Here is a 13683-nt window from a genome sequence, read left to right on the forward strand (position 1 = left end):
TTCATCTGCTTTATTCCTTTTTAACAGGCAGATCTGTACCTCACATTGAGAAAACCCCTTGTGACATGTCTTAGCAGTTGCATGTGCTAGACAGTCATACACATTTTATGCCATCTTTGTTTCTATTTTGTGGAACTCAAGACATTTACAATTCCATTTTACAGTGCATGGCTTTTTAGTCATGTCTTTTTGCTATTACCCTACTACTACTAATACTACTACTGTCAATTTTGACATTGCATTTGTGTGATGGCTTTCTAAAAATAAAACAAACTTCATATTTTCTTATTTCACCATGATGGTAGGTGGCATGTTAAAACTGTGGCACTATAAAATGAGTTTTTGCAGTGTAATTGGTTTTATCATATTAGATTTAAAAAATTATCATGAATGAAGTAGTTGTATGTTAAGTAGTTGAAACCATTTTGTGTAATTAGTGGCTATGAGGAACGTGTATGCACATCTCATCTAACAAATGACAAAACAAATGACAACATTTATTACCGCTGTATTATTTATTGTCAGGAAATAAATTAGAAGTTTGCATGTTCATAATAAAACAATCATGAACTCATGTTATATTACTATTTTTGTATCTTAAAATTAAATATTATCTCTATGATTAGAGTATACACATGATACATCTTAGAAAGAGCTTAGGAATGTGCCTATAGTTTGCTGGGCTCTGGGACTGGTTTCACTCTCAGGACGCCCTCCTGGGAACACGAGGCAGCCAGCACCCCGTCTCTTCTCCACAGTCGCCCTTGAACCAGTCCCCTACTGCTCCCTGTAAGACACAATAAACACAACATGTTAGGTTAAAACGGGATGCACCAAAGTGTCATTTGTGTCCAAGCTTTGAAATGGCTCACAGATGATAAGCCACAAAAGTAGTATAGAAAAACACAAAATATTCAGAAATATACAAAGATCTGTCAGTATGAAGCAAATAAAAGTCAAGAGGCACAAAAATATGTTTAAAAGTTAAAACCAATCGCACAAATACAGAGATTTGGGTAATCCAATTTGTAAATTGGAAAAAAGGTTTTCATTGTCATTAATATTTCATGATTAATGCATTCACACTAACAATTGAAAATCCTCAATATTCTTAAGGTTATTTTCTAGCAAATGATCAAAATTGTATGTTTAATCAAAATTCCAGATGAATCGCCTACATCAAAAATGACAATGAACAACAAACCACTGTGAAAGCATCTGTGGCTGAATTAATCAGCGAACAAAACATTATATAAAAACTGCATGTGCATACAGTATGCGTGACCCCCATTACTTTGTAAGTACTTTCTGTGACAGAGAGAACAATCGAAGTACAGCAGATGGGAAGTGAACGACATACTAACCTGCCCACGGGCTCTCACACTCATACAACATCCACTCATCACTGCGGAAAGTGCTGTGGAACCACATGGCGTGGTCCAGTGAGGCAGCGAACTGGGCTTTGTAGTTGGGAAAAGGCAGTAGTGCAGTGCCCAGAAATGCAAAGTCGGATACATAAGCCGCAACACAGCAATGCAGCTTCATGTTGCCTTCACCTACACAAACACACAAATAAAATGCATCAAATCTTGCTTATACATCTCATTTTTTACTTGTGTTGACATTCTCATTTATTTTCATATTGCTATATTTTTATATATGCATGGCACTGAAACTGTTTGCTTACAACCTCCCAATTTGCTCAATTTCTATAGACTGTACATTGAGTATATATATATATATATATGTATATAAATTAGGGATGTGCAGAAAGTGTATTTGTATCTGTATTTGTTGAGGCAGCAAAATTATTTGTATTTTTATTCGAATGAAAGTGGAAAGAGGCTTTAAAATCCTGTTTTTGTTTTTATTACTCTTTTAATTTTAGAAAATTAAAGTGTTACAATAAGTGTTCATAAATAAACTCCCTTATGAAGGAGGTCCCCACACTGGGTCTTGAATTGGAGTCTCCCAGATCATAGAAGACTGCGCTGACTACTGACCTAAACTTTTACTCATCACCTCATTGCAGACTGACCTCTAACTAACAAATATTTTTAAAAATATTTGTATGAAACAAATATTTGTAAAAAACCCATTATCTGTGCTTTGCCGAATAATGTATTTGTATTTGGACACACCCCTAATATATACATATATCATAGTGTTATTTGCAGTATCTGAGTTTTAGCTGCAGCAGTGATACGGTACACTTTCACAATTTGAGCATACTGTTTCATTTGACATCAAGAAAGGGCAAAAAGGTTTTTATAAATCTTGTTATTCATTTTACAGGGATATCCTATGATCACACAGTGTAGCATCAAATGCTATTCAATGTAGTATGTGGACATATGTGCAGAAGTTTCATCAAATGTATTTTACCAATATATCCTCGCGCTCGCACCCAAAACAGCTTCTTCGGCTCAGTTGCAGCAGGCCTGTAAAGTTGTTCTGGGTTGACTGGCTTTATTTCAATGGGGACCTCATTAGCCAGCAGTTTGTTAAGGCCATGTTTTGCATTCTCCTCCACGTCTGGTTTACTGTAAAATAATGAAAAGGAATACAGATCATGAATTTCAAAATAGATATTTACTAAATCAAGTGACACCATTAAAACTTAAGAAATCTCTTATCTAGTAAACACTTAAGTAATGTGTAAATTGGTGTCTCTACATGGCTGTGCTGTAGTAGCTCAATGAAGATCTTAAATGACAAATACACAGTGTAGTAAACCGCACTCTGTATGTATGTTACAGTTATTGTACTTATTCTACATCTTTCCATTTATTTAACTACTTGTGTTTTTGCAATTTTTCCCATTTCTTTGGTAGAAAAAAGTTCCAGTGCACTGTTCAACTAGAACATTATTTCTGGAAAGAAACACTGTGAAGCAAACAAAATTCCATTCACCTCCATTGTATTGGGGTGATGGGAGAAAAGTAAAATGTGGATATCTAAAAAAAAAAACCACCTGCAGATAAAACCAAAACTACCCAAGCATGATTTGAATCTCAGAGGCAAGTGTGAAAATGTTATTTGTGTGATTGAGGTGAACTGACAAACAATATCAAAATCACTTTCAAATTCTGTAATGGTCCTTTCTTTTTGTGTTACCCCAATGTATTAACCTTTAATCTAACCCACTAAGTATACAAAGCACACAAATGCCTTGTTGTGTTAGTACTTTTGTACCTGAGATAAAGCTGGATAAGCTGTTCTACAGTGAGGAGGTCTTCAGGCTGAGGCACCACTGGCATGGTGAACTGATGCTGCAGGGGGCTTGGCTGCAGCATGTGAAAGGACGCTTGGCAGATCAGTATAGGTTTTCCATGCTGGATGGCCTTCACAGAGCGTACCGTGAAACTGCGACCATCTCTTGTGCGGTCCACCTGGTACAGCACTGGAACCTTAGGATCCCCTGAAAAATAATAAAAACAAAAGACAGCTGTGGGCAAACAGCAACTGGGACACTCTTTGGCCAATTATGGTAGATGATGGACTGTTTATAGTGTCTGTATTTGTGTATTCCTCTTTCAACTGAGATTTCTTTTTCGGTATTCATGATGCAGTTCACAAAAGCTGATAAAGCTAACTGTAAGAAAAACCACAAGGGTCACCATAACTGTAACTACTGTTTTTCTCTAGTTCCATTACTTCAAACAAAGATCATTACATTGCAATAACAATGAGTTTCATTTTTAATATTTGGGTTGCACTAGCTCTGGCCAACATTGGAAATCATGCTTCATCTTACCTGCTCGTACAAAGTAGCAGTGGAGAGAGTGTGCATAGAGATTATCGTCGACAGATTTGGCTGCAGCCACCAGGGCCTGGCCGACTATTTGACCCCCAAACAAACGCTGACTGCGGGGCACCCAGTGGTGAGTCCCTCTGGAGAAACATAGAGACACAACTGAAATACATGTAATGCAGTCTCACTAGATGATGCTCATGTAGCTTTGACAGTGAGGAGGGTCAGCGTATTTGAGTTTATTGGATTCCCCTGCACCCAATTTAATGCTATCAAATACAGCAGCCATATAATGGAGTCTACCTTTATGAAGTGAATATGGGAGTTGTTTTTTTTTTGAGACAGTAGTTAATGGCACTGATGTTATGACAGGTGTTTTTGATATTCTCTTACCATCATTTGTATAAGTGGCAGTGCACAAAAACTGAAGATTATAGGCTTCACAAATGTCCAGTGTAGCAGCTAATGCTAGCTTCAGCTGAACTTTGGAATGCAATTTTGCATACAAGGAAGGCTTTGGATTTTGTCCTGCATCTCTTACAGTGCAGTCACATTACGAGTAAATAGCTTCAAGGCCAGTTAAGGCCAGTTAACAACCCCTCTCCACAGTAGGATATGCTTTGGAACATATTTCAACTAAGGAATATAAGGAACTACTGTCGCTTCAGGGACCAGTGTGTAGATGTTGGGGCTTGTACAGCAGGATTTAGTGGTATCTAGCGGTGAGGCTGCATATTGCAACCAACTGAATACCCTTCCCCCTCCCCTTCCAAGCGTGTAGGAGAACCTACGGTGGGCGCGAAACTTGCAAAAAACATGTACAGCCCTCTCTAGAACCAGTGTTTGGTTTGTCGGTCCTGGGTTACTGTAGAAACATGGCGGTGCAACATGGCGGGCTCCGTGGAAGAGGAGCCGCTCCCTATGTAGATATAAAGGGCTCATTCTAAGATAAATGATAACACAATAATGAAATGAAAACACGACAATTCTTATTTTCAGGTAATTACAGACCTGCCAACCCTGGACACATTTTTTGAGTACCACTTTGCCAGCCTAGATGTGTGCACAATGAATTATTGTACATAATTTGCAAACATACACAACAGTATATCATTTGCATACATGCAGCAGTCAAATAGACAAAATAGTGAGGGATGCACTGATATGAAAAGTCTTGTTGCTATTAACAGATTGTTTACAAAAATATGTGCAGACGCCAGTACTGTTAGTTGGTATAAAGTGGAAATAATCTAGTTCAGTGCCTGAAAATTGTATAGCTGTGTAAATGTTACTTACTTACTTACTTGCCACCACTAGTAATGGACAAAGCAGCAGGACAGTGAATCATTTGGTGGACTTCATAGAAGAAATTTACCATTTTCTCCTTGCAAAAACTTGTGTGACAATATGCTAAAACAGTTTGTAGGTGCTGCCAATTTAACAATAGCTTTAATTTATGAGTCTGGCCTTATTTTATATAATTCAAGCACACATTTAAAGGCCATATTCATTTCTATTAATTTTTAATTTTATTTTGTTGAACCAAAAATAGCAAGCTACCTAACTGACTCAATTATTTCCAATAACATTTAACTTATCCCTCGAAAGCACCTGTGCAAAAAGATGAACAAAACATTTACAGCACCTGACCTGAGGGAATTAATTCATGAACTGTCACCATTATTAAGCCAAAGTAAAGTGATAGACTTCAGCCAGCTACCTGTACAAGTCTACGTCGAGCGTCTCCAGGTTTAAAACGCTGGTGACCAGGACGCTCCGGAGGTCCTGAGTGTACGTAGGTGCGGGGCTGTCCGAGCCTTCATCTTCAGGAGATTCCGGCGACACTGAACCGCCTGAATGATCATTTATATGTGTTGACTCACTAGCATCACGGCTAGCGTCCACTTCCCTTTCTGCCATGTTCATTCAGCAGCTTCCTCTGTAAACACATGAATACGTAGATACTACATCCGCTTTGTGGGAGTTGTTTCGGTTCAACCGGTGTTTGAATTGGTGACATCCGCGTACATGGGGCTGTGGTTGCGATGGTGATTTGAGGACGCTCGAAGAAAGGAAGCGGCGGAAGTGATATGAGAAAGTAGGTGACTGTGTCATGCCTGTTCAAAATACTGCAAACGTCGAGTAGAAATGCCATACTTTTTTTGCTGCGTTTGGGTGTTGTAATGACAGAAATGCTGAAATTAAGGAACAAGGAATAATATTTCATAGACACTGACACTAACTCTAGTCTATCAAAACTAGATCGGTGTTGCACCTGTAAATAGCTGAAAGTGAAATTTAACAAACCAGATATGTCATTCTCTGTGTCATGGTAGGTAGTTCTAAAATATTTGCATATGTCTTCGTTTTTATTTAATATTAACGGAAATGGGGTTGTACATTTGCCCAACCAACCAGTCAGTCCTCATCCTGTTTTTTTGTCTTGAAAAACCGAAACGTACAGTTTGAAACACTTCCAATAAACTATAAATCTCACCATAGCGTTGAAACAAACTCGGACAAGCAACACATTTATGCTTTATCATAAGTGCTTTCAAACAGTACTCTTCGATTTTACAAGAGAAAATACTTTAAAGCCCAAATGAACATGAAATAGGTTTTTCTTGCCATAATCATTCATAATGCACTTACAATGTAAGTGATGGGGGCCAAAATCCACAGTCCTCCTTCTGGGCAGAAATGTATTTAAAAGTTTATCTGAAGCTAATATGAAGCTTCTGTTCAGATTACTCAAGTCTAGTAGATATCTTTCAACATTACAGTCTTTTTAGTGTCAAAGTCCCTCTTTTTGTTACTGTACTTCCACTGCAGCTCAACAGGGAAACACTGTCAGGAAACACAAAGAGGGAATTTGATGCTAAAAGACTGTAAATGTGGCAGCTATCCACTTGATGTGACTAACTCAAACTGCTGAAGCCTCATATAAGCTTCACATCAACTTTTAAATGCATTTTTGCACAAAATGACTGTGTGGACACACTGTGGATTTTGGCCCCCATCACTTACATTGAAAGCACATTTAAAGGGGATCTTTTATTAGCCAGTATAAATGGGAGGAATGATTACAATGAGCCTCTTTCACTGTTCATATGGACACCTGACTGTTATTTTAAGACACACTTGAAAAACTGTGAACCTGTCCTTTAATAGACTATTTACTAATGATTAGCTAAAAAGTGTCACACTGGAGGAGGATTTTCCCCAGCCTGGCAACCCAAGAGTTGTTCTTATTAATGCCTTATAACTGCTCTATAAAGCATTTGAAAATAATTTATTAAGCATTAATAAAGCTATTAATTATTTCTTATAAACCCTTTATACATGATGCCTTATCAGGAAGTGGTACCAAGAAATTTTTTATTCCTTAGTTGGCTCTTTAGAGCATTATTATGTCTGATTCTTAGAAGTGCTGAAAATATAAATTTAGACCAAAATGAAAGTTAAAGTAAAAATCCTTCACTTTTACTCCTAAGGTGAGAAAGTGAATGAGGTGAATGAAATCTTATGCTTATTATATTGTGATGCTCACAGATTTGAAAAAATATATATCAGCAAAATGTCTTTCCAGAAACAGCATCCCCATATAGTCTGATAATCCACAGAACACACGATCAAAGGGTTTTCATATAGGAGCTATTTCTTTGGTAGAAAGTGGTTCCAGTTTTGGTTTGGTGTGCTAAAGATAAAGGGGTAAAAGGGAGAATGGGGCTTCCAGCTCTGTGTGTGGGTAGGGAACCATAGAAATGCATAATTCAAGTACACAAATATACTGAGCTGAAAGCCTTAGACTCCCACGCGTGTTGTCAGTGCGTGCACTGCTCTTTACTGTGCTGGTGTGCCCCATGTTGCATACCAGCAAGAGCAAGGAACCCCATCTAAATGACGTGCAGGTGGCACAGAAGGTGGCTGAGTCCCTATCAGCTGATGTTCAAACAGCAGCAGGTAGTTAGACAGATGCAATTGTAACACTACTATTGATAATGACCTGTACTGAAGTGTACTAGATGGTTATGGTTTTGCCTATGAAGTCTCTGGACTGGGCAGTTTAGGGTTAAGGTACTACATTTTATCACACAACTTTATTCCATTAAGTGAATACTCACACACAACCATGAGAAGTAAAGTAAAGTAAAGCAGCAATAATGGATAGCTTATATGTACTATCAGACAACATACTCACAAATTCTTGTAAGCATTACAGCATTAATGCAGTCTACAGCATGCATCTCTGTGTGCATACAAATGCTCAGCTTAAAACAAAAATATGCATCAATTATGAAAACACTTCACATTTAATATTTCTACCCTCTTAAAAATATAACAGGTTTAGCAGAACTTATATCTGAAGCAGAAAAAAAAACATATACATGTCTTTATCAGTAGTAACAGCATTGATCTCTTTCCTTAACAAAACTGCAGCATATTCAGAACACCTTGCACAGGCTTCCACTGCATCACCGAATCAATTTCAAAAACTTTCTGCATGTCTATAAATCATTAATTGCTTACCCCGAAGATACATCTCCAACATTCTTTTAAGATGTAAAACCTCTACCTGTTAGGTCATCTGGAACAAATTTGCATCCTTTTCTGAAATAAGATGCATTTAGTTGCTGAGTCATTTCAGAGAAGCTGCTCCGTTGGGACTATAGGATGTAAAGCATGAATCATGCCTCAGAGCAATGAGGAAACGTGTTACAAGCTCAGGCACCAGTTCAGACTGTTGCCTTTTTAATCTCAGATGTTAGAGTTGGTTTTGTTTTACACCATTCAGTCATTTTGACAGGGATTTTCAGATGATTTTTTAGCATTAGTCACAGATTTTTAAATGGTTTTAGTCAGCACATAGTTCATTAGTTGCTGGTAAAATTTTGCCTCATTCATCTATAGTCATGAACAAGTTTTTTCTCACATTTTCATTGTGTGTGAATACCTTTACACAATTCACTGTATTGTTTTAAAGCTGAACATTCTCAGTGAAGCCTTGTGATGCAGACATTGCAAGATCGAAGTCAACACCTTGTCTTCATTTGTGGCATGTCCTCTTGGGGTGTCCTCATCTCAAAGCTCATCATTATAATTATGTTTAATATGATTCAAAATCTCAGCAGGAGAACATTTCACTGCCACCTCATTGATGTGTAATTTTCACAAGTATGAGATGCAGCAGATATTGTACCATAAGTCCTTACCCTGTAATGTATGACTACACGAAGGATAAAAAGGATAAATAAAATTAAACAGTTTATGCTATATTTAAGTTTTTAAAAATCTGTTTAAGCTTGTTTACACTTTAAAGAGTATATAGCCATGCAAACAGCTCTGTGAGGCTACTTTGGCAGGGTGGTGCCAGCGTGCTAACATGCTAACCATGACAATGCTAACATGCTGATGTTTAGCAGATATATTGTTTACCATGTTCACCATCTTAGTTTAGTGTGTTAGCATGCTAACTCAAGCGCATTAGCAAAAAACACAAAGTACAGCTGAAGCTGATGGAACTGTCTTTAGACATAAACCAAATTTTGCACCTGAAGGTTAACGGATTATGAAAATTGTTGTTTTTTGGTTTTTTTTTTACATGTATTTATTTTACTTCATCCAGAGGAGAATGTCTGTACCAAATGTCATAGCAATCCATCCAACAGTTGTAGAGATAATTACAAAAAAAACCCCACACATATGTCAATGTATTTACAACATAGAGGTTGTAAATATTGTTTGTTAGCCTGACATTTATTTGAATCAACCACAGCGAAACAGGGAAGCCGCTACAGTTAGTGAGTGAAGTACTGAGTTTAGACTTGATTTTAAGGGTTGAAAATGCAAAACACAGTGTGAAATTTGGCTTTACCAATTTTGAACCAATTTTATTCATTCAAAATGGGTGCAACCAACAAACTGACAAGACAAGCAACATTTCCCAATAACATAGAGAACATTTTCAACCACAGTAAATGTGACCAAATGTTTCATATTACCCTGCTAAACAGATGGATTAATGATATGTCCAAAGTCCCCCCTCCACTCAAAAATGTGTTTGACTTGTTGTTACCTTACTTGAATGTTTGAGCTTCACTGTGCACAATGATGTATGTGCAGAGTTTGACACCAGAGGTCTGTTTAAATCTCACTTTAAGATGTGCACATCTGAGAACAGTGGCAAATCAAGAAAATCTTTCATGGGGTGGCAAGAAGTTTTGGGAGTGTGTTGGTTCAGGGTCCCCAAATAAAAATACATAGCCTACTACTTCTGCAGGTAAATGACCACACAAGACTAAAAAACTGTTATTGTGAAATGGTAATTTGATATGAACAGAGAACAAACATACAATGGGTCCAGCATTGGGTCATGTGTCTCTCCGTCTTCATCTCTCTCCCCATCAGTTTCTCTTCCTCTCTGTTCATTCTGCTCTTCATCTCTAACATTCTCTATCTCCCTCTTCTGTTTTTCCCATTTCCTGATCCCCTCCCTGTGTTCGTGTGCACAGAATCATTATACTGTATTTGATAATTAAATTAAAAAGAATCGATCTTCTAGCCGGGTGGGAACTATTTAAAATGCAGTTTTAACCCCACAAAACCTCCAAGAATGAAGTGTTGAACTCAACATTCCCTAAACATTAGTGATTTAAATGTAACATAAACCATTTGTTTAACACGGCAACGACACAACTGCAGTTCTTTCATATTGATTGAGATCAAGACTCAGTAAAGTGCACAGGCTGTTTCAGATGACTACATATTCAACATGGTAAAACTTTTTCAAAGCAAGAGCATGGCTACCATTTTAGAACACGCTACATCTACATACCAAGCATCATTGTGCCCCCTGATCTGCCGCTCCCTCCTCCTCCCAATATATGCCCCTTGGACTGAGGTCAGCAGCACTGGCCTGTAGTTTTCTTCTCTAGCTCTGACAAAGCAGTTCTAGTCAACTTTCAAGCACGACCACCTGTCTCACATCTGAAAAAGGTAAGTGACTGATGATGACAGTGATGATAATTCAAGTGTGTCTTAAAACAACAGTCAGGTGTCCATATGAGCAGTGAAAGAGGCTCACTGTAATCATTCCTCCTGTTCATACTGGCTATTAAAAAATCCCCTTTAAATGTGCTTTCAATGTAAGTGATGGAGGCCAAAATCCACAATGTGTTCACACAGTCATTTTGTGCAAAAATGCATTTAAAAGTTCATCTGAAGCTTATATGAGGCTTCAGCAGTCTGAGTTAATCATATCAAGTGGATATGTGATTATTGATTATTACTAAAATTATAAATTATAAATTCCAAAATCATGGATATAAGTTGGGAAAAGTTCCCATTGGCAGAATTGGCATTTCTTCATAATTGTTTGGGTCATATACCAAGTCATAATATACCAGCAGACCGGCACATGTACACTTCATGGCAACATCTAGAGAACAATGCTGCCCCGCTACAGTTTCACACACACACACACACACACACACACACACACACACACACACACCAGTGTACAGTAACCAACACAAACACGCTCTCTCTCTCTCTCTCTCTCTCTCTCTCTCTCTCTCTCTCTAACCGACCCCACCCCTCCATCACGGGCACACTGTCATTCTTTGGGACACATCTTAAGCACACACATAATGAACAGCGCAGCTGGCTACGGGAGCTGGTTTAAAAAACGCAATGTTTCAATGGATCACGTTCAACGAACCGTATCGTACGGTTCGTTTGTGCTATGAACGTGATCCGACCTAACAAACCGGACCGAGACCACCTCTTCAACAAGGTCTCGGTCTGGTTGTTTTGGTCTGCAACCGAGTGCGAAAACGAACTGCACCAAGGGGGGAAATGAACCAACCAAACTAAACGAGGCAGTAAAACCAAATAATTGATCTAAAACGCGCCGTACATGCAGAGTCAGGTGATTTGTTGTTGAAATATTATGTTGTGTCGTAATGAGCTATCTCTGTTGTTCTGTAGAAAATATGCTTTGTGATATGTTTGAGAGATGATATTTTACAATATTTTACAAGCCTACGAACACACAATAGGCCTACTAAACAAGTGTGATGTGAGGGCATCCAGGGGTCCTATAGAGGCTCTCTGGTATCTGCACTAAGTGAAATTAAAGTTTCGCTTATTCATTTATAATGTGCATACACTTAAGTAGCCTAATTGATTAATCCCACTTTCACTGTGTTGTGTGTTGATAATTGCCAGCGGTATAAGTTGCACTTTTAAACAAGCTCCATCATATCTGATACATGCCTACATGCTTTATTCAGTAGCCTACACATCTCACAGCTCAGTGGGAAAAAGTCAGAAAGTCCTCAGATTTACCAAACGGCCATGAATCCAACGCTGCCTTCACGGGCTGCAGGGCATTACACCTAAAAGTTGTCCTCTCATATGAGCCCCGTAAAACCCGTTGAACGGTGCCAGCTTACAGCCTTGTTTGGTCTAAGTTGGTGTGGTATGACGATGATGCGTTAACGGCGGGTGTCTTAATAAGAACTTTTGGAACATTATCTTTGTCTGCTACACAGACATCATACATAGGAAGCTCCTCTCTAATACCGGGTCATTTTAGTTTTATTTATTTAACTCCCCCCCAAAAAACGTGAAGTGAAGGCGAATTTATATTTTAAAACGGGGCTTTACGAGCAGCACTCGAATGCGGCATGATGCTACGCGCGTAATGGATTTCCCCAGCACCGCTCCTGCAGGAGCTGCAGCAGCAGCAGCAGTCCAGCCACATTAAGTCTGCTCCACCACTTGATGCCGCCGGTGACCTTGGCAGACGGTGGTTACGTCTCTCAGTCTTGCATTGTGCTTTTCTATTCACCATGGCGTCATCGGACGGGCTGGATGAGGACTGCGTGTTGCAGCGGGGAAGATCTCAGAGTGACCCGAGCAGCATCACCGAGGTCCGCTTGGGTGAAGCGCACAGAGCAGGTAAGGAGGAGAGGGGGGCCTGTAAGGCATGTTAGACATCTGTCATCTGCTTATTAGTTTGTGCTCTTGGCAGGTGGTTGGATAGGAAACACATCGCGGTGTCGGGGCTCGCCTGCAGCGCGTCGATCTGATCAGCGGTGATCCCGTTGAATTTGTATGCAACAAACGAAGGTTGTGTTGTAAACGTGCGTCATTTACTACATGTACTCACTGCATTGCTGTGTTGTCGGCCTTATATGTGAAACTGCTTTAATAATAATGTCATTTACATAATGAATCTGGAAAATATGTGTCATGTAACACAGCAGATGTTGTCCAACTGGTGTCATGACTGTAATGACTCGTTTTCCAGTGGTGTATTCATTATAGCATAATAATGGCATGCAGTGATTTGCTGATTTTTAGTCATTTGCATACCCATATGCTTAATAGCCATACTGGCAGCGGTATACAGTATAACCTCCTGTTTTCCCCATCAAGCTGTCACCCACTCATTGCCCAGTTCATTCCTCTCCGTGTCATCAAGCTGTGACTGGCAACCCAAAACAAAACTGTTATCAATTACTTGCAGATGATGCAATCAGTGCAAAGAAAATCACCACACCAAAACTGCAAGTCCTCTTTGTATTTTTTACGATCCAATCTTTGTATGTATGAGTCGAGTGTTTTGCAGCATGGGAAGATGGAGTGTAAAACTTGCCATCACACATGGACTGCAGTATGTTGAGCTGAAGCTGATGAGAGTGCTGGTTGTGTATTTGGCTGTTTCCATGGTGATCCAAATGGCAGAAGGCAGCACTTGGCTCTCCAACTGTGAGCCGACATGGTGTTTGTCTGCTCCACTAACTGGTCGTGTTTTTTGTGTGCATGTGTGTGTGTGTGTGTTCAATACACTCGGTGATGTACAGCATTCAAAGTGAAATGCCACTTAAACTGTGAATCGTGTTTATATGTGAGATGGGATT

The 13683-nt window shown here is 39.0% G+C and overlaps 2 protein-coding genes across 2 annotated transcripts in view; one reads left to right on the top strand and one right to left on the bottom strand.

Moving 5' to 3' along the window:
• Positions 1–492: 492 nt before the first annotated feature.
• Positions 493–5823, bottom strand: acot8 (acyl-CoA thioesterase 8). Its single transcript, XM_067588342.1, has 6 exons — positions 5475–5823; positions 3758–3894; positions 3196–3421; positions 2386–2543; positions 1365–1556; positions 493–787 (listed from the first exon to the last, which is right to left on the bottom strand). Exons 1-6 carry the CDS (start codon positions 5678–5680, stop codon positions 669–671), a joined length of 1038 nt encoding a protein of 345 aa, XP_067444443.1. The 5' UTR covers positions 5681–5823; the 3' UTR covers positions 493–668.
• Positions 5824–12435: 6612 nt separating this feature from the next.
• The window catches only part of phactr3b (phosphatase and actin regulator 3b), a 58669-nt gene continuing 57421 nt past the window's right edge, over positions 12436–13683 (top strand). Inside the window, exon 1 of the mRNA XM_067588343.1 lies at positions 12436–12718. Coding sequence (XP_067444444.1) covers positions 12610–12718 — 109 coding nt within the window. The 5' untranslated portion in view covers positions 12436–12609. The remainder of the gene's footprint in view (positions 12719–13683) is intronic.

The sequence above is a fragment of the Thunnus thynnus genome, chromosome 4 (genome assembly GCF_963924715.1).
Source record: "Thunnus thynnus chromosome 4, fThuThy2.1, whole genome shotgun sequence".
NCBI classification, from domain to species: domain Eukaryota; kingdom Metazoa; phylum Chordata; class Actinopteri; order Scombriformes; family Scombridae; genus Thunnus; species Thunnus thynnus.

What these genes read in the sequence shown, in the direction of transcription:
- acot8 (XM_067588342.1), bottom strand. Translation starts at nt 5,680, where the DNA reads ATGAACATGGCAGAAAGGGAAGTGGACGCTAGCCGTGATGCTAGTGAG. An exon ending in GCGAGCGCGAGGATATATTG is followed by an intron (nt 1,557 to 2,385) that starts GTAAAATACATT and finishes GTGTTTGTGTAG; the next exon opens with GTGAAGGCAACATGAAGCTG. An exon ending in GTGTGAGAGCCCGTGGGCAG is followed by an intron (nt 788 to 1,364) that starts GTTAGTATGTCG and finishes TGTGTCTTACAG; the next exon opens with GGAGCAGTAGGGGACTGGTT.